This window comes from Arvicola amphibius, chromosome 5, assembly GCF_903992535.2.
Source record: "Arvicola amphibius chromosome 5, mArvAmp1.2, whole genome shotgun sequence".
NCBI classification, from domain to species: Eukaryota; Metazoa; Chordata; class Mammalia; order Rodentia; family Cricetidae; genus Arvicola; species Arvicola amphibius.
The window spans coordinates 704,747-728,904 of NC_052051.1; the positions used below are offsets into that span (position 1 = coordinate 704,747).

General features: G+C 44.3%; 1 protein-coding gene across 3 annotated transcripts in view; it reads left to right on the top strand.

The window, feature by feature from the left end:
• The first annotated feature begins 2,481 nt into the window (after positions 1-2,481).
• Gmeb2 (glucocorticoid modulatory element binding protein 2) overlaps positions 2,482-24,158 on the top strand; it is a 33,398-nt gene continuing 11,721 nt past the window's right edge. Inside the window, exons 1-4 of one of the 3 annotated variants that reach the window (XM_038330100.1) lie at positions 2,482-2,600; positions 11,823-12,011; positions 18,199-18,296; positions 19,171-19,298. In XM_038330100.1, the coding sequence (XP_038186028.1) occupies positions 11,881-12,011; positions 18,199-18,296; positions 19,171-19,298 (357 nt within the window). In that variant the 5' untranslated portion in view covers positions 2,482-2,600; positions 11,823-11,880. Of the gene's footprint in view, positions 2,601-2,848; positions 2,927-10,749; positions 12,012-18,198; positions 18,297-19,170; positions 19,299-24,158 lie in introns of those variants that run through there. The other 2 variants (XM_038330101.1, XM_042055077.1) reach the window with 2 other exon arrangements.

Below are 24,158 nucleotides of genomic sequence, written 5' to 3' on the forward strand. Positions count from 1 at the left end.
AGGTGTGTGATGCACCTGACCTGAAAGTTGAATTTTTTTTTTTTTTCCGAGACAGGGTTTCCCTGTAGTTTCTAGAGCCTGTCCTGGAACTAGCTCTTGTAGACCAGGCTGGCCTCGAACTCAGAGATCCGCCTGCCTCTGCCTCCCGAGTGCTGGGATTAAAGGCATGCGCCACCATCGCCCGGCTTAAAAGTTGAATTTTTAAAGCACTAATTTGAGGTGGGTTTTTATTGTTGCTGTTTTGTTTGTTTTCCAAGACAGTGTTTCTTTGGGTAGTCCTGGTTATCTTGGAACTCACTCTGTAGTCCAGCCTGGCCTCAAGATCAAAGATCTTTTGCCTTCTGCATGCTGGGATTAAAGGTGTGCACCACCACCACCTGGCTTGGTATTATATATATTCTTGAAACAGTAGTAATAAGAAGTATTTTAGGAAAGATATCTTAAAATCGTGTAGAACTTGTTTTATCTCAGACTTTCATTCATTAATTTTCAAAACTATTCAGTGGGTTTTGTCTGCCACAAAGTAATGGTGTTTTTTTTTCCCCCACTTCCTATTATATTTATTAATCAAAACTCCACCGTAGGGGAACTGTCCTGTCTCCCGTTTACTTATGAAGCGTTTGAACTGACACAGCCTCCTGTTCTGTGGGCATAATACAACATTATTATCACGAGCCGGTGCTCACATCTCTGACAGGTGGGGAGTTTTCAAACCAGTTTACCCCCTGTGATTGGGAGGATTTCCTTAATTGCTGGGAACTCATTTAACACTGGCTTAGATTAATGAGGCTACTGCAACCTAAACAAACATACAGTAGGAGGCTTACAAATGACCAAATTTGTCACAGTTCGGAGGCTGGCAGCCCAAGCTTAAAACACAAAGAGGACTGCTCTCTGCCTCAGGCATGGCACCTATCACCTCCTCAAACTCCTTCTTTCTACTACACATTTTCTGAGGGAGTTAGGATTAGACTTGTAAATGAGGTGGGTCAAGGCCACATCAATGCCAGATGGAAACACCCTCCACAGACAAGGAAGGCTCTGCTCAGGTGACGGTTGCCCACAGCAAAACTACTCTCAGGCCTGGTGATCAGAATCGGTGAGTCTGAACAGGTTAGGTGAGAGAAGCTGACTTTCATATCTGCTAGATCCTGCAGGGAGAGCGTATGTGTACCTTTAACTAAGGTGATGTCTTTTACTACTCTTCAGCTCTGACAGGGCACCAGTTCATTCCACTTACCTACTGGGAGCAGCAGAAACCCACTGACAGCCATCAAAGCTCGCGCAGGCCTTGATCTCCCTTCCAAAGACTTTAGGACAGGCAGAGCAGGAATCCTGAAGCCTTTGATTGAACTCTAGTGACCACACACTGAGAGGTTAGGAGAGCTGTCTCAGCCCATAGGAAGCAAGGGGAGGCTGGGAAAGTAAGGGTTTTACTGCCAAGACTACAATGTCTAACATGATGCCCAGGCTCCACCAGGGCCAAGATAAACATGGCTCATGCAGCTAGGGCCCAATGCTGCTAACTTTGAACCACACAAGAACTCTTGTCTTTAGCTCTCAACTGCAAGAAACGTAATAAATGCTGGCTGAGGGATGCTTCTGTTCTGGAAAATCCAGGTATCTCAAATACCTTTCCCTACAAGTTAGAAAAAATAAAAATAAAAGAAGCAATGTTTTGGGCATCCAAGACACTCTATAAGACTTTTATGGCTCCAAGATACCCGAGACACTTAACTTTTAACTTTCATTTACAACTTTAGAATAATGGGCCAGGCATGATGACATACGCCTTTAATCTCAGAATTTGTAAGGCAGGCAGATCTGAGGTCAGCCTAGTCTACATAGTGAGTCCCTGTTTGGATTACCTGATGCAATGCCGGTCGGTTGGTCAACCGCAAGAAAACATCGCTCCACAATGAGCAGGTTGAGAAAGCAAATTCGCAAAGCCTTTAGTTTTAAGAAAAGACAACCCGATTCTGCCTAAAATGGTCAAGATCGCTCGCACTGGGTGGTCACACTAGAGTTATTTTATTTTTTCCGATACAGGGTTTCTCTGTAGTTTTGGGGCCTGTTCTGGAACTTGCGCTGTAGACCAGGCTGGCCTCGAACTCAGAGACCCTCCCGCCTCTGCCTCCCGAGTGCTGGGATTAAAAGCGTTCACCACCACCGCTCTGCCACACTCGAGATCTGAGGTTGTGTGGGTCGCAGCAGGGCCGAGTTGCAGAGCACACTCCTGGAATGCACAGTTTCCCTGGTGGAGCCCACGCGCGGACTACAAACCCGGCTTGAGCCACGGAACACCTAACCACCGGGCACAGAGGCAAGGCCAGATACGCACGCGCGCCAGGGCCCTTCGAGCACTATCTCACCACACCATCCGCTTCCGCGCCCGGCGCCAAATAAGTCTCCAAGCCCGCCCGGCCCGTGCGTGCGCGGCCTTGGTTTCTGCGTCACTAGGAAGCGCGCGCCCGCGCCGCCGCCGCCGCCGCCGCCGCCGCCGAATCCCCAACAAGGAGCGAAGCCTGCGGCCGCCACCGCCGCCACCCGCCGCCGCACCCGTCACAGCCGGGCGCCAGAGCAGGCCGGTGAGGGCCCAGGTAAGCGGCTTCGGCGTGCCCGCGCACCCCCGCGGCGAAGCCTCTCGCGCCGCTCACGCGCCGCCGTCCAGTCAGGGGTCCCTGCGGAGCGTCAGGACGTTACGGCGGGGGGGAGGGGAGGCCGGGGGAGGGGCGGCGGGCGCGCGAGGGCGGCGGCGGCGTCAGGCGCGGCGGCGTCAGGCGGGCGGGCGCGGGCGCCTGGCGCGAGGGTTCGCGAAGGCGGCTGTGCTTCCGGCGTCCATCTTGGCTGCGCCGGAGGCCGGGTCTCATCGTCGGGGAAAGCCGGAGCGGAAAGGGGCCGTGGGGTGGTGGTGGGGGATCCATCGGTGGGCGCCCAATGGATCGGGTCTCCCGAGGGAGGTGGGGAGGCGGTGGGAACGGAACCCACGGAGACCTATGAGCATAATTGTAATTCCTCAGCAGTGGCACCTTGTCACTGTGGACATGGTGGGAACCGCAGTAGGGACCCGTGTGTGAAACTGTGTGGCTGGTGGGAACCACCACGTAAGAACTCCTCGGTAGGAGCTCACTGGATAATCTATCTCATCGGTGGGAACCGAGTCAGTTTGACCCGTATTTAGTCATGATTGGTTACATCTTTAGCTATTATTTAGTTGATAACTTTTTTTTTTTCTGAACCGGTTCTCTTGCAAACATTTCAAATACAACAGTTTCATCATTGTTCCTACCAAGTTAAATATAGCGACTGCCCGCTTGGCTTGTTTTAGCTTGTTTTTTTTCACAGGAAGTATGTAAAACTTTTTGGAAAGACATTCTGGAGTACACATACATCACATGCATACTTACATACCACTTGGACATATGTAGAATGCAAAACACATGTCCGTGTGTGACATGTGATAGACACATACACAGATTGATTTATAGAGCACCAAGGGAAACGAATTTATACCTAGGCCATAGGTTTACCCACTTTTTTTGTTCTTTGTTTTGCTTTTGTTTTTCGAGACAGGGTTTCTCAGTGTTGCCCCCGCTATCCATTTGTAGACCAGGCTTGCCTTGACCTCACAGAGATCCGCCTGCCCCTGCCTTCCATGTGCTGGGATTAAAGGCCTGTGCCATACTGCCCTGTAGACTCACCTACTTTATGACTCACCTGGAAAGGGAGGATGTTGAGGTGTCCCTTCAGTGCTAGGAGACAGACTCACGTGAATGGGTCCTGCCATACGGTGAAGTTACTGGTCCCCTGCCTCTCTCTCCATTACTCCTCTTCCTTCCCTTCTCCCTTACTGCCTTCTAGCTGGAAGACTGAGACAGGTGGGTCTTGAATTCAAGGCCAGCCTGGTCTACAGATCCAGTACCAAGACAGTTACACAGAGAAACCCGGTCTCAGACAAACCTAAGACTGGCCTGGAACCAATCCAGGATCTTCTGTTTAATTCATTTTTGAGACCTGCAGGGTCTTTCTGTGTCCTGGCTGTCCTGAACTCACTGTGTAGACCAGGCTGGTTGCCTATGACTTCTGAATGCTGGACTTAATGGCATGCACCACTGTGCCCAGCTCCAGAGTGGTCCTGATGTCTTGCTGCAGCCATATCATCATTCCTCTTGCCTCAGCCAAGTGCCAGAATTATAGAACATATTATATATATTGTTTTGTGATAGGATCATGCTACTATGTAGATTTGGCTGACTTGAAACTTGCAGCAATCCTGCATCAGCCTCCTGAGTGCTGGGATTATAAGTGTGTGCCACCATGTTCTATTCAATGCAGTATTTTTTTAGATGAAATTTTAAGTGACTATTTGTTTATTTTTATGTGCATTGATGTTTTGCTTACATTTGTCTGTGAGGGTGTCAGATCCCCAGGAACTGAATTTACAGACAGTTGTGAGCTGCCATGTGGGTGCTGGGAATTGAATATTATATATATATAATATTTTTTGAGACAGGGTTTGTGTGTGTGTGTGTGTGTGTGTGTGTGTATGTGTGTAGTCCTGGCTGCCCTTGAACTGGCTATATAGACCAGCTGGTCTCAAATTCACAGAGATCCTCCTGCTCTGCCTTCTGAGTGCTGGGTTTAAAGAGGTGTGTCACCACCACCGGGCCTCAATGCAATATTTTTTTAAAGTGAAATTTAAAGCCTAATGGTGGTGGCAAGTGCCTTAAGTCCCAGCGCTTGGGAGGCGGAGGCACGTGGATCTCGGAGTTCAAGGCCAGCCTGGTCTACAGTTCAAGTTCTAGGACAGCCAAGACTACACAGAGAAACCCTGTCTCAAACAAAAACAAAAAAACAAAACAAAACAAAAATTTAAAAATGTTTGTTGAGGCTTGTTTAAAGGTCTTTGCTTTGAAGTCTAACTCTCAAATAGTACATTAGTGAAAAATTTTGTTTCAGAAATAGGAAGTCTGCCAATGTACATGGGTTCCTGAGAAGCATTTGAAGATAGTCTCTATAGACCTGGATTGGTCCTAACCTGGGGATGGGGGTTTCCAGAAATTCTTTCACATTAAAATATGCCTTGATTTAATGCACCTTGTTCTGTTGGACAGCTTCCAGATTTGTACTGGAGCAATAATAAAAGGCTGAATTTAAGGATGTTCTGAAATTTTTCTCAGTGTTGGGGGATGGAACTTCTGGCCTCACTCAGGGCTTCACAAGTACTCTGACGTTTCAAAATATTTTTCCTGTTTTTTGTTTTTAGTACTTCTTTTTCCTTCCCTTGTTCTTTTTAGCTTTTTTTCTTCTCCATTGCTCATTTTCTATATCTTTTTAGTCAAGAAAGAAGTGCTGCCTTACCTGTGTTTTCTAATTGTTAGTATCTTGTGCTTAGATATATTCTGTTGGAGTTGGGGAAATGGCTCAGTGAGTAAAAGTGCTTGCTTTGCAAGCATGAGAACGTAAGTTCAAATCCCCAGAACTCACATAAAAGCTGGACCTGTAGCAGGAGTGTCTGTAATATTAGCCCATTACAGTGCAATGGGAAGTGGGACAGGAGAACCCTGAGAAGCTCATGGACTAGCTGGCCTAGCATCTGACAACAGAGAGATCCTGTGTTGAAACAAAGTGGAAGTTGAGCACCTCATGTGGTACACACGCTCCTGCATTCATAGTCTCTGCTCTCCTCCACACGGCGAAACAAGACATATTGTACATATATGTTCAGTGTGTTCTCTGTAGGAAAATCAATGTTTTTCCTTGTGGGTTTGGCTCTGGATAATTTTCTTTCTTACTTGAACTCAACCAAATCCTCTGTGGAGGGGCTCATTCTTACCAACTTGTGATTATTTTGGAAAGTGGCCCCCTAGTTTCTTCTTGCTTCTTTTTCTTTGTGAATGTTTTCTTGCCACAAACCTTGCTTTTAGTCAGCCTACATTTCCTGGTTCCTTGGATCTTTGGGTCAAGGATACTACAGGGACTGGATATTGTTGGTGTTTGGTAGCTCAGAAGTTCTTAACTTTACTTCCCTTTGGGCCTTGGGAATCCTTCAGAGACCCAGGTCCAGCCCAGAACCAAGATCATTGATTGGCATTTTACAGGGAGGAAATAAACTAGGGGAATCTGACAACTTTGCATTCCTCTCCCTAGAAGTTCATAAAAAGCCTTCACGTGCTTCGGCTTGGAGCCAGGTGTGGTAGTGGTGTGCACACCAGTACTTCCTGCACTCAAAAGGCTGATGCCGGAGGGTCACAGGTCTGAGGCTAATTTGGATATAACAAGATCCTCTCTCTCTTAAAAAAAAAAAAGTGCTGGGGATATGAGGTTGAATATATAATTTAACAAAGAATTTGAGCTCTCTAAGGGGATGTGTTGTGACTGGCTGTTTGGTTAGTTGGTTCTATCACCGAAGGTTTAATTGTAGAGGCTGGAGTATGGTTGTGGAAGTGGAGTCTGAGAATTGCTTCTGTCCTTGGACATACTTGCTGCTTGGTGAGTGCTAGTCAATAATTATGATAAAAATCAAGTTCTGGTCAAGGCATGATAGCTCACATACCTTTTAAAATATATTTATTTTATGTATATGAGTGCTTTATTGACTTTATGCAAGAAGAGGGCATCAGATCCCACTGTAGATAGTTATGAGCTACCACATGGTTGCTGGGAATTGAACTCAGGACGTCTGGAAGGGCAGCCAGTGCTCTTAACCGTTGAGCCATCTCTCCATAGCTCTCATACCTTTAATTCCTGTACTGGAGAGGCAGAGACAGGCAGATCTCTGAAAGTTCAAGGTTAGCTTGGTCCACATAGTGAGTTCCATCCAGGTCAGCAAGAACTAAATAGTGAGACCCTGTCTTAAAAAGAGAAAGAAAAGCCGGGCGGCGGTGGCGCACGCCTTTAATCCCAGCACTCGGGAGGCAGAGGCAGGCGGATCTCTGTGAGTTCGAGACCAGCCTGGTCTACAAGAGCTAGTTCCAGGACAGGCTCCAAAGCCACAGAGAAACCCTGTCTCGAAAAACCAAAAAAAAAAGAAAGAAAGAAAATTCTGAGGCTGGGGATCCCTCAGGCAAGGACTCTTATTGTTAAGCCTGACAATGTGATTTTGATTTCCTAGGATACTCAAAAGTAAGAAGAGAAAATTATCAGCAATTTGTGTCTGGACGCCATGTTCTGTGACACAGCGTGTACTCTCACACACAAATAAATAATCAGCACTAAAAAACAAATTCTGAGCTGGATGTGGTTGCGCACGCCTTTAATCCTAGCACTCAGGAGGCAGAGGCAGGTGGATCTCCTGAGTTCAAAACGAGCTTGGTCTACTAGCAAGAGAGAATTCCAAGACAGCCAGGGATACACAGAGAAATCCTGTCTCGAAAAACCACACACATACAAACATACAATACATACACATAAAAACTATTTTTTTCTCCTTTCTAACAAATACTTAGTTTTTGAGACAGGGTTTCTCTGTGTATCTCTGGCTGTCTGTACTCGCTCTGTAGACTAGGCTGGCCTTGAACTCACAGAGATCTGCCTGCCTCTGCCTCTCAGATTCTTTTTTTAAAGTCACTTCCAAGGGATTAAAGGTACTATGCCCAACAAGTTTTTAATTTATTTTTGAGGCTTATTTATTATTATTATTATTATTAATTATATCTGTCTGTCTTATCCCTCTATCTCTGTCTCTGTGTGTGAGCTCACCAAAAGAGAACATTCCAGCCCATGAATTGGTAACCAAACTCTACAAGAGCAAGAAACACTCCTAACTCTGAACCATCTCTTCTATCCCTTAGCAAGTATTTATGGTCTCAGTCTTCTACCCTAAATATATAATCCTAATGGAATTGTCTATTAAAATAGCTTTAAACTTTTTAACTTTTTTTAAAGACAGGGACTCATGTAGTGTAGGTGGTCTTGAATTCCTTACATATCAGAAGATGACCTTGATCTTCTTGCCCTCTTCTGAATGTGAGCACCAGGCACCCATGTGATGCATACGTACATACATACATACATACTTGCAAGCAAAATACTCACAAACCTAAAATATATCTTTTTTTAAAAAAAGTAGAAAGAGGGCATAGAGAATGCTCTGGGTTTGCTCTCTGGTGTAAGTGGACTTTTCTCTGTCCTCCACCAGTTCCCAAATAACTGACACAGAGACTAAGTGTTAATTATAAGTGCTTGACCAATAGCTCAGGCATGTTACTAGATAATTCTAACACTTAAATTAACTCCACCTTTTCTCGGGATGGCACGGCCATCTTGCTTCTCTGCATCCTCAGACTCTGCCCTTCTTCCCAGTCCAGCTATAGGCCAGTCAGTTCTCGAGAGTAATACATATTCACAGTGTACAGCAGGCTGTGCATCCTCAGACTCTGCCCTTCTTCCCAGTGTCTGCCTCGTCTGGTTCTCTCACCCAGTCTCTTTCTGTCCAGCTATAGGCCAGTCAGTTCTCTATTAACCAATGAGAGTAATACATGTTCACAGTGTACAGCAGGATTGATTATTCCACAACACTTCAGGACATAAATACATACGTAAATAAAAATTGTTCTTTACTTTGTAGTCCCTGTTGTTTCTTGTGAGAACTCCAGTTACCATGTGGTAAAGCATACCTTTTTACCTGGAATTTGGAGATTTTTCTTTTTTTTTTTTCAGCTTGATTCTGACTGATATGCCTGTTGGAGGTTTGCCAAGCTTATGCATGTTTGTCACTAAATTTGGGGAACATTTAGCTTTTTTTTTTTTTCTTTTTGATATGTCATCCAGTTGACCTTGAATTTTTAGCAACCCTCTTGCCTTTTCCTCCTGAGTGCTGAGGTTACAAGTGCGCAAATATGCAGCAACCATGCCTGGCTATGTCCCACAAAGTATATCTTAATTTTTTTTTCAGCTTAATGCTTTTCTTCTCTGCTCTAGGACTCCAGTGGCACACACTGGTTTTGCTGCACCTTTGTGGAGCTCAGTTCAGCCCGCCTTCCAGCCTGTTCTTTGATGCTCAGATTGGACAGTTCCTGAAAGCTCTGTCTCATGTTCCCTGACTCCTCCTTATGTTGTCTCCATGCTACCGTGGAGCCCATCCAGTTTTATTTTGTATTTTTACTGATCTTTTATTTTTCACACACATACACGTTTTTTATTCTTAGACTTTTGGTTGGTGGTAACTTAGGTTTTGTGCCCAGACAGACCTCTTCTCAGGCATATTTGGCGTACTCCTGGAGGATGGTACACCTAGTTGTCTACAAGTCTCCGTTGACTGTAGCATTAAGTGTCTCTTGATTATTTTTCACTTGAGAGTAATCAGGCTTTCCTGGTTCTTTGTATATCAAGCAGTTTGTTGAAGAAAGACGCTTAAAAGAAATCCCACACTAGCTCAGAATTGAGAATAATAGAGGGTTATTTATTTAGGAGTAGACTCATGAGTCACAGTCCTCTGCTGGAATGGAGGACTGGGGGGGGGGGGGGGGGGGTGGAGGGGGGAACAGCAACCGAATCCCACAGCCAGAAAAGAGGCAGGCAGGAAGTGCGCTTTACATCAGCATAAATAATTTAGTATAAGAGGCCATGCCCAAGTGGGCGGGAACTTAAAGGCTACTGGCAGAGGAATTTCTATGCAGTTTGTTTGTTTGTTTGTTTTGAGATAGAATTTCTCTGGGTAGTCCAGGCTGTCCTGGAACTTGCTCTGTGTAAAAGGCTGGCCTTGGATTTAGAGGGAGTCACCTGCCTCTGCCTCCTGAGTGCTGGGATTATACACCCAGCTGTCAATCAGTTTTGAATTACACCTGTATACTTTAATGTTACTGTATGAGACTGTGTGTTCAGTGTCTCAGAGTATGGACATTTTCCCTGAAGTACGGGCTGGGCCTAGTTGGTCAGACCAAGTGGTTTATTTTAAACTTGTTAAAAATTGCATTTATTTATTTATTTATTTAGAGAGTGTGTATGTGCATTCATGTATACATGTCCACATACATTTTGTATGTGTGGTTGTCAGAAGATAACTTGTGTCAGTTCTCTCCTCCATAGACGGCTCTCTGGGATCAAATTTAAATTGTCAGTGTTGACAAAAGACCTTTTTATTCCCTGAGCCATCTGGTCAGCCCTGAGTGAGACAGGATCTCACTCTGTAATCCATTCTGACCTCTCTCTCGGGATTCTTTTTGCTCTGCCTCCTGAAATCTGGAATTACAGGCATGTCCACCACACCCAGCCAAGGAGCACTTCACTGCTCCATGCTGTGGTCAGGTCCATCTTCAGAGCCTCTGCAGTGACCCTGGCACCCACCCTGTGACTACTGCCCATGGCCCAGTCTGAAGCTTAAGTGTAACTGTCTTAGTTTGTTGTTGTTGTTGTTGTTACTGTGATAAAATACCCTGACAAAAGCTTAGTTTAAGGGAAAAAGGATTTATTTCAGTTCACACAGCAAGAGCTTGAAGTAGCTAGTCACAAATAAAAAGCAATGATTGCATGTGTGTTTATTAGCTTCCTTTTTCTGCTTATATAGTGCAGAATTCCATGCCCAGGGAATAGCCACATCTATAATTAAGATGGGTCTTCTAATATCAATTAAGATAATCAAGATAGCCAGGTGGTGGTGGCGCACGCCTTTAATCCCAGCACTCGGGAGGCAGAGGCAGGCGGATATCTGTGAGTTCGAGACCAGCCTGGTCTACAAGAGCTAGCTCCAGGACAGGCTCTAAAGCTGCAGAGAAACCCTGTCTCGAAAAACCAAAAAAAAAAAAAAAAAAAAAAAAAAAATCAAGATAATACCCCATTAGGCATGGGCAGAGGTTCATCTCACAGGTGATTATAGATTCTATCAAGTTGAAAGTTAACTATTACAACAGTCTGCCCTGTAGGTCAGTATTGAAAGCCATCAGTTTTGCCATGTAGGGTTAGGTCCATATGTATTACATCTCAGGATGTTATATACATTCTTGTGTAGTTATGTGTAGGCTTGTCTATATGTCCTTCCTATCTATACTATGTCCCACTCATTCTAACTCGGGGGCCTCTTTTTTGTCCTCTGACTAGAAACCCCTGCTGTGCTTGCTCCAACATTTCATGACTGGGTCCATCATAGGCCTGGCATAGAGCTTGGGGTATGAGAGAGTACAATCTCCAGGCTCTAAGCCAGTCCTCGAGTGAGGAAGCATTCCTTCTGAATTTGGTGCTTTTGAAGTTACTACCACCATCATAGAGTTTCAGCTTGAGTTTGCCCAGGGTAGGCCCAGCAAAGACAGAAACTAATAATAATAATAATTAGCAGGGCGTTTTCCCCTTTCTGTCTTGTGTGGATTTCACTACACTTTCCTAAGGTCAGGTGCTTCTTATCTACACTTGGGCTCAGGCCACTTTTGAGTTCAGGCAGGAGATAAAGAATAAAAAGTAGTAATTGGGAAGCCCACCTTCAGGAAAATCACCCAGAGTCTGCATTCCTTCCATATTCTGCTGCTTGCTGTGTCTGAGTTTCCAGGTTCACATGGATTGAGTGGAGGCATGTGACCCATCTATTTTGGGGGAAAGATTGGGTTTATTCATGGGCATCTACCAATCCAAAGGCCCAGAGGGCTCCTGCATTGTTGCCATTTCTTGTCAGAGAGCATTAAGTGGCAACTTGGAGGAGAATCTTTGGTGATATTGAAGACCGTCAACTGCTATGTACTGTGGTAGCAAAAAAAAATTTTTTTCAGTGCTGGAGATGTAATCCAGGACCTTGCACATACTTGGCAGTGCTCTCCTATTAAGCTACACCTCAGCCCTCGACTGTTCTGTTATGCCAGTATGGAAACTATAACCTGTGCCCTGCTTTGTTCTAGGATTTGAGACTCTGGAGGAGCAACACTGCTGACCTCAGGCATCTCCTTCCACTAAGCCATGGCGACCCCAGATGTGAGCGTCCACATGGAGGAGGTGGTGGTTGTGACAACTCCAGACACTGCAGTTGACGGCAGTGGTGTGGAGGAAGTGAAGACAGTGCTTGTAACAACAAATCTAGCCCCTCATGGGTAAGAACTAAGCCTTGGTCCTGCCAGGTGTAGGGGTGAGCGTCCAGATTTCTGTCCGTACAAGGTTCTGAGACTGGACACAGCAAAGGTGAAGTATAAAGTGTGTCAAGAGAGGATCAGCAGAGGCTCTACGGTGATTGCAGTTCATCATTGTAGTGTGGTTCTAAATCTCTTGGTGATTTCTCTTTAAATAAAGGAACAGTAGGAACTGAATATTTTCTTTATCATCTGTGTTCTAGAGGTCAGAATTGATAATTGGTTGGTCAAAAAGTCACATTTAACCAAGCCTTTTGCCTCTTATATACAGAATTTTATATACAGAATTGTGAGGAAATAGCAGGATAACTCCTGCCCTGACAAGGGGTAGAGAAAGGGCAGCAGTCAGTGGCTGTGGGATTTCTTATTCTTTCTCCCCTGAGAGACTTGGTCTCTGGGCTTTTGGCTTGTCTTTGCTGAATCTTGTGTAGTATTGTCATACTGAACTTAACTTTTCCTGGGGCCTGGGTGAGCTTTTGGCTCACTTGTTGACAGTGAATTTTTAAGAGGAAGGTTGTAGACCTCTCCTTGCTGCCCTCTCTGTTGAGCAGGCTGTTCTTCTCATAGGCATGTGTTGCTGTCAGCTGCAGAATAGGGATCTGAGCTGTTTCGGAGGTTGGACTCTTCCATCTGTGCCCTTAGTACCAGGGTGCTAGCATGTTGCCCCCAATGATCAGTCCTTTCTGTAGAAAAGGAGGCTGTGATTCCTCCTTTGGAAGAACCCACATAGCCCCCAGGAGATCTGTCCTGAAGATTGGGGAATTTTTTTTTTCTGACCTTGAACTTACAGAGGGAACTTTCCATTTTTGATGGGAAGCTGTATCCATTATCCTACTAGTTGGAAAATGAGATTTAACTCTTTTTTTAAATTAATTTTTATTTTATGTTCATTGGTGTTTTGCCTTGGGTGTCAGGTCCTCTGTAATTAGAATTACAGACAGTTGTGAGTTGCCATGTTGGTGCTGAGAATTGAATCCAGGTCTCCTGGGAGAACAGTCAGTACTCTTAACCACTGAGCCACCTCTCCAGCACCAAGACTTAACTCTTAACGTGTGCAGAAAGTAGGAGGAGGAGCAGGAGGAGGAGGAGGAGGAGGAAGAGGAGGAAGAAGAGGTGAAGAAGAAGAAGAAGAAGAAGAAAGAAGAAAAGAAAGTAGAGGCTAGTTAGTTTCCTAGTGGGAACTGATTTCCTGATTTGGGGAGACCTGGGAAGTATTCTTAGAAAGCCTGACAGAATTATTCCTGCTCACCACCATGCTGTGGCAGTCTGCCTACCACAGAGAAGAAAGTGGTTCTCAATAGAAAGCCAGGAGTTCACATGTTTGGGAAAGTATACTTTTTTATGTGATATATGAATAGAAATACCAATTTATCAGCCTCTTTGCTCAGAGTTGGAGAGATAACTTTACAGGCTGTGCTGCAGAGGGTCTATGGTTTTCTCGGCCATTTCCAGCTAATGCTGGCCCTTGGTTTGCTAATGGCCTTGTATGAGTTTTCTACTGACTCCAAGTTGGGAGCTACAGTCTCTCCTAAATGGCACAGGTAGGGGTTTCGGATCTCTTTCCCCAACTCCTGACTTCCTTTCTTGTAAGAGTTTGTTTTGGACAGGGTGTACATCTGGGTCTGTCATTGTCCTCTGCTTTGTTCAAAGTTCTGGCTGAGGATGATAGCTTCCTTTCCAAGTTCATGCAGACTTTCTGGAGTCTGGGTGTTCCCATTTAATATTACTATTCATATCAGAGTCATTCCTTGTTGATGTTGTTGTTTTTGAGACAGAGTCTCTTTAAATCTGTGACTCTCAACCTGTGGGTTGTGACCCCTTTGGGGCTTGAATGACCTTTTCACAGGGGTTGCATGTTTATCAGATATTTATATTATTATTCATAAAAGTTGCAAAATTACAGTAATTAAATAGCACTAAAAATAATTTTATGGTTGGGGGTCACCATAACATGAGGAACTGTATTAAAGGATCTCAGTATCAGGAAGGTTGAGAACAACTGCTTTAAAAAGTCCTGGCTGGACTATTTATGTACATTAGACCTGCCTCTGCCTCCTGAGTGCTGAGACGAATGGTGTGCACCGCAATGCCTGATTTAGAGCCATTCTTAATGTCTCAAAAGGCAGATTCCAAGCCAGATGGTGAATAGTGCATGTTTTTAATCCCAGCACTTGGGAGGCAGAGGCAGGTGGATCTCTGTGATTTTGAGGCCAGCCTGGTTTACAGCGTGAGTTCCAGAATAGCCAAGGCTACACGAGTTCCAGAATAGCCAAGGCTACACAGAGAAGCTCTGTTTTCAAAAACCAAAAACTAACTAAATAAATAAATAAATAAAAATAAAACTGGTTCCCAGTTTGTGTTTCTGTTTAATTCCCATTTCTGACCTGGTTCAAGGCAAAATAACTTGGTGACTGGGAAGCAGTGAAACAGCAGCTGCAGGTACTCCACAGGGGAGATGCGGCTAAGCCCTCAGGGCAGATGTGCCTGCTGTTCAGGGACTGCTTTATGAGCTTCTGAGATGCTAAGGTGGAGCTCCTCCTCGTACACAGATCCAGTGAGGGGCGTGGTCAGGCTGGAGGTTGTTGGGGGCTCTGTGTACTTATAGTGGGCAAACGTGTCAGATAGGGCACAGCTATGGGTTCCAGGCTCCCTCTTCTCTGCAGTGAGTAGCCCATGCTTTAACCCTGAATAGCCTCCTCTTCCTGTACTCTTCCTCTCCTCTGAGACAAGGAGTATTGTCCTTTCTAGGGATGTATGGCAGGTCTGAGAGTTCTCAAGCCACACTTGTTATCCACACTGCATTCACTACTGTAGACGTCCTTTCCAGGCCTGGCTTTCTGATGCTGCCACATGTAGGTGCCCCGCCCTTTGGCCTTCTCCGTTGTTCTCAGGGATCATCCGTGTCTCACACTACCTTTGTTTTCCTTATCTCCTAGAGACCTTCTTAATTAATTTTTGTTTGTATGGTTGTCTAGCCTGCATGTATGTCTGTGCCTTTTGAGTGCGTTGCCAGGAGACGGTGTTGAATCCCATGGAACTGGAGCTATAGACAGCTGTGAACCGCCACGTGGGGGCTTGGGATTGAGCCCGGGTCCACTAGAAGAGCAGCAGTTCTTAACCTCTGGGTCAGCTGTCCAGCTCAAAGGCCCTTCTTCTTCACAAGAGTATTCACTGAGGGATCCCTAGTCTGGGCCAAGCCCTGACCTCTGATGAGCTGCAGGCTTGCCTAGAAAATTGCCTATTTCTTGTGTAGTAATTGTGGACATTTTGTAGACTAGAAGACTTATCTGGCCACAGGAGAAAGAAACCTACAACTGTGTGAGCAGCTGTGGCAAAGCGGTTTCAGAGCATGACGGTGGGCTTCATTGCTCCTAGGCCATGGTGAGGTAGACGGGTGTAGTGAATGGAGATGAGAGGGCACAGATGCTCATCTCAGGGCAGCTAGGAGACAGAAAATGGAAGGAAGAGCCAGGGACAAGGTATGCCCTTCCAAAGCACACTCCCAGTGACCTACTTCCTTTAGACTCCGTCTTTTGCTTTCTGTCACCTCTCAATGATATCATCATATTATCATCCATCAAGTGATTAATTTATTGATAAAGTCAGGGCCTTTATGATCCAGTCACTTCCCCAAAAGCTCTAGCTCTGAATACTGCTCTGTTGGGAACTAAGCTTTCAACACAAACCTTTTGGGCAAGCTACCTTATATCTAAACCGTGATGTGTGCCCTCTTGGAGTTCTCTAGCTATCCCGGAATGCTGCTATTTCACACCTGTATTATTGAGCTTCTCCCACAAATATCCTGGTGGTAGATACTTCCATCTTTGGCCCATCTAGATGAAAGTGGTTTCTCACTCATCTTTTTTTTCTCCCAGTGCTGGAGATTGAACCCAGGCCCTTGATAACACTAGGTAAGCACTCTACTACTGAGCACGTCAGTTCTCACTATAGTCCTCATTTACGTTTCTTAGGAATTGGAAGCAGTCTCCTCACAGGTTTCTCATGGCTCTAGTCTTGGACCTTGGACTGTTCTCCAACTATTCATGTGTTCTCTCTTTTATAAAGTTGCTCATGCTGTATTTTGCCCTATGCTAAAAAGGTCTTTTTGTTGTTGTTTTGTTTTTAATTTATTATGTGTGCAGTGGTGTTTGTGTGTGGAACTCAGAGAGAAACTCTGAGTAGTTGGTCTTCCCTTCTACTTTGACCTGTGTTCTCGGGATTGATCTCAGGCATCAAGTTTGCATAACAAATGTCTTTACTGGCTGGATGATCTATCCAAGATTTTAATTTTATTTATTTATTTTGGGACAGAATATGGTGACATATGCCTTTAATCCCAGCACTTGGGAGACAGAGGAAGGTAGATCCCTGTGAGTACAAGGCCAGCCAAGGCTACAGAGTGAGACCCTGTCTCAGAAAAAAAACAAAACAGAGACAGATTTTTACCTTTTTATTGTGTGTGTATATGTGTTCACCTGCATGTATTCAAGCGTGTCATCATTTGGTACTCATAAAGGTCAGAGAGGGTATTGGGGCCCCTGGAACTGGAGTAACAGGTAGTTGTGAGCCACCATGTGGGTGCTGGGATGAATCAAGGTCCTCTGTAAAAGCAGCAAGTTCTCTTAACCATTGAACCATCTCTCTAGCTCCTAATTTTAATTTATTTACTTATATTTTAAATTTTGGAGGAAGTTTAAGGTAGGGTCTTGGCTATGTAGCCCTAACTGGCCTGGAAAGAGCTAAGTAGACCAGGCTTGTCTGGAACTAGTAGTAATCCCCCCGTTTCTGCTCTGCTCTGGAGTATTGAAATGATGTGTGTGTGTGTGTGTGTGTGTGTATGTGTGTGTGTGTGTGTGTGTATTTACACATATGAAGTCAGAGAACTTCCACATTTGATCTGAGGCTGTCAGGTTTGGCAATAACTGCTGAGCTATCTCACTGGCCCCAGCTTCTATTTTTGTTTGTTTATTTTAAAATAGGATCTCTTTTCCCTCCTACTTTTTGGAGGTTTCTTATTTATTTATTTATTTCATGGGCATTGTTGTTTTGTCTGAACGTATGTCTGTGTGAAGGTGTCAGCAGGTCCCCTAGAACTAGAGTTAGAGAAAGTTGTGAACTGCCTTATGGGTGCTGAGAATTGAACCCAGGTTCTCTGGAAGAGCAGACAGTGCCCTTAACCACTGAGCCATCTCTCTGCCCCCGAAATAGAATCTTTTGTAGCCCAGGATGGCCTCAAGCTTACTGTATTTCTAAGTATAACCTTGAACTTCTAGTTATTCTGCCTTCTGGTAATACAGGCGTGTACCACCATGTCCATTTTATGTGGTACTAGGAAATCAAATTGGGGTCTTCATGCGTGCTAGGCAGGCAGTCTGCCAGCTGAGATGCAATCAAATGGGGTCTTCATGCGCGCTAGGCGGGCAGTCTGCCAGCTGAGATGCCTCCCATCCCCGAGTGTTCTCATTTCTAATCCAGCGGTATCCTTTTTTGTGATTCTGGATTTTGTATATAAGAAAAAGCCTTGACCATTTTATAACTACTACTATTAATCCTCTTTTTAAAAAAATTCCATACTATAGGGTTTCACCTTTTGCCTTTCCTTTTAATTTGCTCATAATTTATTTTGGTTTGAGATATGGGTTAACGAAGATAAATTTTTTTCCTCTTTCAAAATTTTTGTATTTTCTGAGTATATGGCTCAGTAGAACATTTGCTTAGTATGCTTGGGGTCCTGGGTTTGATCTCTAAAACAATATAAAATGTATATTTTTAGCAACTTTGTGTAACAGTATGAAATTATAATATTGGAAACAGAAAACATTAATTAAAGAAATAATGGTTTTGAGTTCCCATATGAACATTGCTGCTTCTGTAAGTTTCTCACATTGGCTTTGCTTGTCCATGGACACTTGTCCAGGCACTGGTGGAAGGCAAATATGGAACAGATAATGCAGGCTACATTTTCTCCTGAGGGGGACATAGGCACTTATACTTTCTTCAATGACTGCATAGCCACCACAATTTCTGAGTATAGATAGAAAATTATAATTGTCTTGTCAGCAATGAGACTCATCCTTCTACACTCTAGGTGTGCCCGGGACTGTAAACGGTGTATTCGGTCATTCTGATGTTCTTTTTCTCTGTCTGCCAGGGGTGACTTGACAGAAGATAACATGGAAACAGAAAATGCAGCTGCTGCAGCTGCCGCAGCCTTCACAGCCTCTTCACAGCTCAAGGAAGCAGTGTTAGGTAGGAAACGCTATTGGCTGGGAAACTGTATTAGGTGGGAAGCCTGCCTTCTGTTGGTTGCGAGGACCTGACTGTTCCACCATTGAGGTAACAGCCCGGGCTGGCTATGCCCTTGTCTGGGCTGTTTCCCAACATATGAGAGATCAGGTCACAGGTCTTCTTAAGAGGGAGGGGCACATTGTATCTTAAATGAGGACTACTACCAGCCACTGGTAGAAAAAAGAGTCAACCGCACTCTTGCAGCTTTTTCCTCTTTGGTATTTTGTTGTCTTGCCACTGCCTTCTCCCTGTTTCCTTTGTCTACCAGTAAATTATTGTAGGTGTTCTTTTATTACCAATGGGGCCTGAGTTGGGATACCTAAGACTTGCTTCCCTAGCAGTGTTTATTTTTTTTTTTATTTATTTATTTTTTTTTTGTGTTTCGAGACAGGGTTTCCCTGTAGTTTCTAGAGCCTGTCCTGGAACTAGCTCTTGTAGACCAGGCTGGCCTCGAACTCACAGAGATCCGCCTGCCTCAGCCTCCCGAGTGCTGGGATTAAAGGCGTGCGCCATCACCGCCCGGCTCCTAGCAGTGTTTAAACTATGCTTTAATTTTGTCTTCTAACATGGCTCTTCAACTGGTCATTGTTTAATGACCTTAATTAATATTGTGGTTAATAGTTGCTGATAAATAGTTAAGTCTTTTTTGTGGCTTCATCTGAAATTCTCCATGGGATTGATGGGTACCCCTGCTTCTGGGCTCTGTTTCAAGCCTTCTTGGATGTCAGTTTGGTTTCAGGTTGACAGCTACTTTCCACATTTGCAGGAAGTGCTTTGGAAAGTTTGTAACTAATTTTCTGTTTCTACTTTTTCTTGTCCATGCGTCTGTGAGAAGTGAAGATGGCTGAAGAGGGGGAGAACTTAGAGGCTGAAATTGTGTACCCCATTACTTGCGGAGACAGCAGAGCTAACCTCATTTGGAGGAAGTTTGTGTGTCCTGGCATCAATGTGAAATGTGTTCAGGTGAGGGTCAGGTGAGGCGCACACCTTTACCTGCACTTCCTCCTGCTTGGGGGTTGGGGGTGGCAGCGGCCTATGCAGCACACTCCTCTGGAGGCTGAGTCTCATGGGTCTGGGGAGACAGAGGAGGCACAGCAGACAACCTCTGGGACCAATGGGTACAGTGAGGAAAAGCCTCCAGCAAAGTAATCTAATTTCTGCTGAGGTGAAGCAAAAGGGACAGGTTGATGAGAAGACATACCTAATTTGAAGGAGAAGTTTATTGTAGTTTTTTTTCATGTAAATTTTCTTATTTATATTAAGTGCACTTATTTCTGCTAGGTATTTGGTGGAAGCAATGGCCTCTGAGTTTCAAATAGCCTTGTTTGACAGACTGAGGTATGCTCTGTACCTGGCTTTTTATGTTGATGCTGGGGATCCAAACAGATCCTTTATGTTCGTGTGGGAAGCACTTCACCAATTGAGCTATCTCCTAACACCAAATAATTGTTTTAAATTTATCTCAAGTAATAAAAGATAAGCCTGAACGTGTGTAAAGCCTGAGCAAATTTGACAAAAAATAATTAGCTAGAAATAAATACAATTAAAACTATATATTTGGATGATTGGTTTCAGAGATTAGACATAGCTGAAGACATGATTAGTGAACTGGAGGACAGAACCAAAAACTACCCAAACTCAGCCCATAGATATAAGAAAGTGACAGATGGAAGCGGGAGAAAAATATGACATGTCTGTTTGCAAGGAAGGAGGCTGGCAGCAATATGTTATACAAAGTTAAAAAGCAGACGCCATGTGATTATGATATAAGCTATGATGCTTTTAAATTTGTGTCAAGGGAACAGAAGGGGAATTCTATGCCTTATAAGGAAATCTTTATTTAAGCTTTCATGAACTACAAGCATCTAAACCAGTGATTCTCAACCTTCCTAATGCTGCGACCCTTTACTATAGTTCTTCCCGTTGTGGTGACCCCAACCATAAAATTGTTTTCATTGCTACTGTTGTAAATCATGATATAAATATCTGATATGCAGGACATCTGATAATGCAAACCCTGTGAAAGGGTTGGTTGACTTCCAAAGGGGTTGTGACCACAGGTTGAGAATCACTGTCTAAAACCTATGAGCCTTCAGCTGATCATCGTTAGCAGGTTCAGTCTCTGCCAAGAGCTGGCAGAAGTTCTTGTGCTGTAACTGAGTTATTTCATTTGTTTTCTGGATGTTCAACTCTAGTGTTATTCCAGGCAAATTTCTTCTTAAATTCTTTTACCATAGGGCTGGGAATATAACTCAGTGCATATGCATATAAACATGTTTCCTCCCTCCCTCCCTCCCCCATCTCATACACACACACACACACACACACACATTTTGTCTAGCAACCAAAAGACCCTAGATTTCAATTTCCAGTATGTCTTAAAAACCAAACAAATAAAACATCATCTGTGTGAGGAAGATGGCTCAGTTAGTAAAGAGCTTGCTATGCATGCAAGAGGGTCTTACTTAAAATCTCTAGCGTCCTCAGTGAGTTTTCTATGAAATTGTGTCTCCTAGTAATATCAGAAGCTACGCCCATAAAGTCTCACCGTGACTGTTCAAATATTAGCTGAACAGGGATGACATCAATGAGCATGCCAAAGTGGATGGAGAAAATCCTCGAAGCCTCAACCCTACAAAGAACTGTAGGCAACTGAGGAGACCTGGGAGTGGAAGAGGTGGTCTTCTCCAGGGACGATCACACCAATTGGCTGTCCAGTGCCAAATAGTCAGCCTTGAAAACATATAGTAACATTATTTGGACTGAACAGGTTATATTTAGAAATTTAGAAATTCTATACACACATACACAAACAAACAATTAGTGGAAAAAGAGGCCATGAATTTGAAGGAGAGGAAGGAAGGTTATGTGGGAGAATTTAGAGGGAGGAAAGGGAATGGAGAAATGTTGTAATTAAATTATAATTTAAAAAATCCACCCCCCCCCCAAAAAAAACCCCTTTTAACTGGGCAGTGGTGGCACATGCCTTTAATCCTACCACTCAGCAGGCAAAGGCTGGCAGATCTCTATGAGTTCAAGGACAGCTTCATCTACAAAGTGAGTTTTAAGACGTCTAGCACTACATAGAGAACCCCTGTCTCAAACAAACAAACAAAAGCATCATGGTGTATACTGTCTTCCCAAGACAGAGGCAGTGGAACTTTCAGGCTAGTTAGTCTTCCAAATTGGTGAGGTCCGGGTTTGGTAAATGTCTGAGTTACTTTTTTGTTGTTGTTGCTGTGAAGAGACACCATGACCAAAGCAACTTATAAAGTAAAGAATTTACTGGGGCTCATGGTTCTGGAGGGTGAGAGTCCATGGTCATAATGGTGGGGAGCACGGCAGCAGGTGGGAAGGCCTGGTACTGGAGCAGTAGCTGAGAGCTTGCTTACATCCTGAACTACGGGTATGTGTTGTAGGAGGCCACTTGTTCGTTCCTGGCAGCTCAGAACACAAAATAATTACACAGAAACTATGTTATTTAAACCACTGCTTGGCCTATTAGCTTATGCATATTTCTAGCTCATTCTTATCTCTTAAATTAACCCATTTCTATTAATTTATATTTACCATGATGTTTGTGGCCTACCAATGAGGTTCCCACTACTCTGTCCCCTTCAGCAACAACATGGCATCTCACTGACTCCGTCTTTTCCCCAGCATTCAGTTTAGTTTTCCCCGCTTACCTCTCTTCTGCCCTAAACAGCTTCTTTATTAACCAGTGATATTCACAGCATACAGAGGGGAATCCTACATCAAGTATGAGGCAGAGAGAGAGAAAGCTAAGTGGATCGGTGTGAACTTCTGAAACATTGAACCCCACCCCCAGTGACTCACCGTCTCCAAGAGGCCCAATCTCCTAATCCTTATCAACCTCACCCCAGTGACTCACCTTCTCCAACAGGCCAAATCTAATCCTTATCAAACAGTTCCACCAGCTGGGGTCTAAGCATTCTAATATATGAGCCTGTGTGGGTATTGTCATTCAAACCACATATGGTCTCCATACATGTGGAGAAACACACACACACACATACCAAAAAAATTCTTGTTTTGATTCTGTTCATCAGTGATCCTTGGACAGTAGTAAGGGTCCTCCTTCATTTTTCTGTAAATTTTCTTACAGATATAACTCAGTGCTAATAGGAAGCTATTACTTGTACCAGCAGTGAGTTCAGGAGTGTAGGGTATGGATAGTGCACATGCAACACAATCTCTTTTCCTCTGTAGAATAGTCTGTGGAAGGTACTGCAAGAAAAGACAGGGGAAGTGTCATGGTTTAAGTAAAATACTGAAGGTCCCTGAGGGGCACAGTGGCAGAAACACTGCAGGTTCCCGAGTGGCAGCAGTGGGTAGCAGGCCATGAGACCATGGCGGGCCACGAAGGCAGCCAGTCCCAGGTGGCTCGCCATGCAGAGGAAGTGGGTATTATTTAGTGGGTTATGGAAGGGTAAGGGGAAAAGGAGAGATGGGGGAAGAGCAGAGAGAGACACTGAGAGAAAGTTGGGGAGAGAAAAGGAGAGATCTCCTAATCTCCTACCTGCCTTGGGGGGAAGTGGGTGAGGCTTGTCTCTTAAAGAGATAGGACAGACCATTAAAGGAAAATCGAGGCTTGAGGGGCCTACTGAGTCCTCAACAATGGCTTACTGCCTGGGAAATAAAGTTTATTACAATGTGTTTCATGTAGTTTTTCTTATATCAAGTACACTTGCTTCTATTAGGTGTGTGCGTAGAGAGAAGTGCAGTTTGCATGAGTCTGTCTACCAATGATTATGGAAGGGGTGGCGAGCTAGGACTCTTCCTGGGTGTGAGCTAGCTGTGAAGTGGAGTGCGGAGCAGTCAGAGCATCCCTTCAGGATTACACACTGACACAGCGTGGTGTAGCTGCTGTGAAGAAGCTTTGAGATGCTTACCTGTTTAGGAGCCGTTGTCTATACCCTTGACTTTGGGATAAGCAACTGTCAAGGTAGATTAGAATTCCTGGGTAGGCAGCCACTGAACTGATAGAACCCATGGGCAGGAAACCCCAGGCATTCCTGCCCAAAACTCATAGTCTAACTTTACTCCTGAGAAAAACTTCAAACACAAATTAGGAGACAGAACTATAATAAAATACCTAACCTGCAGGGCCAGGTATTATGGTGCATGGCTTTAATCCTAGCACATGGAGACAGAAACAAGTGAATCGCTGTGAGTTCAAGGTCAGACTGGACTGCATAGCAAGTTCTTGGCCAGTCAGAGCTACACAGTAAAATCCTGACTTTAAAATAACCAGAGCAATGGGGAAGTGTTTAGTCTTACTGCAGCTTGACATGCCATGCTTTTTTGATATTTATGGGAGACCTTCCCTTTCCTAAACAGAAATGGAGGAAGAGTACATTGGGGGTGGGGACAGAGGGGGAGTGGGAGGGACTGGGAGGAGAGGAGGGAGGCGAAACTGATGCTGGAATGTAAAATAAATTTATTTTTTTTAAAAAAAGGATCAGGCAATAGACACATGTATCAAAATCCATCAGGCCCTGAAAGGAAAATATAATTAAAGACCACCTCCTTTTCTACTGTGGAAATTCTCTGAAGCACTTGGCAAAATTGTTGCTTTTAAGTTTGCTTTGTGAAGGATTTGGTGTCTCCTAACCCTCAAGAGTTGTTCTCTTACCCCTCACTTTTCTTCACCTTTGGTATATTTACTTGAAGTAAATGCCATGAGTCAGAGGGCAGTGCAGATGTGTGGAGGGACAGCTTTGTCATAAAAGCGAGTGGGTGCTTTAAAAACAAAACTAATCCAGCTGGGCAGTGGTGGCATACTCCTTTAATCCTAGCATT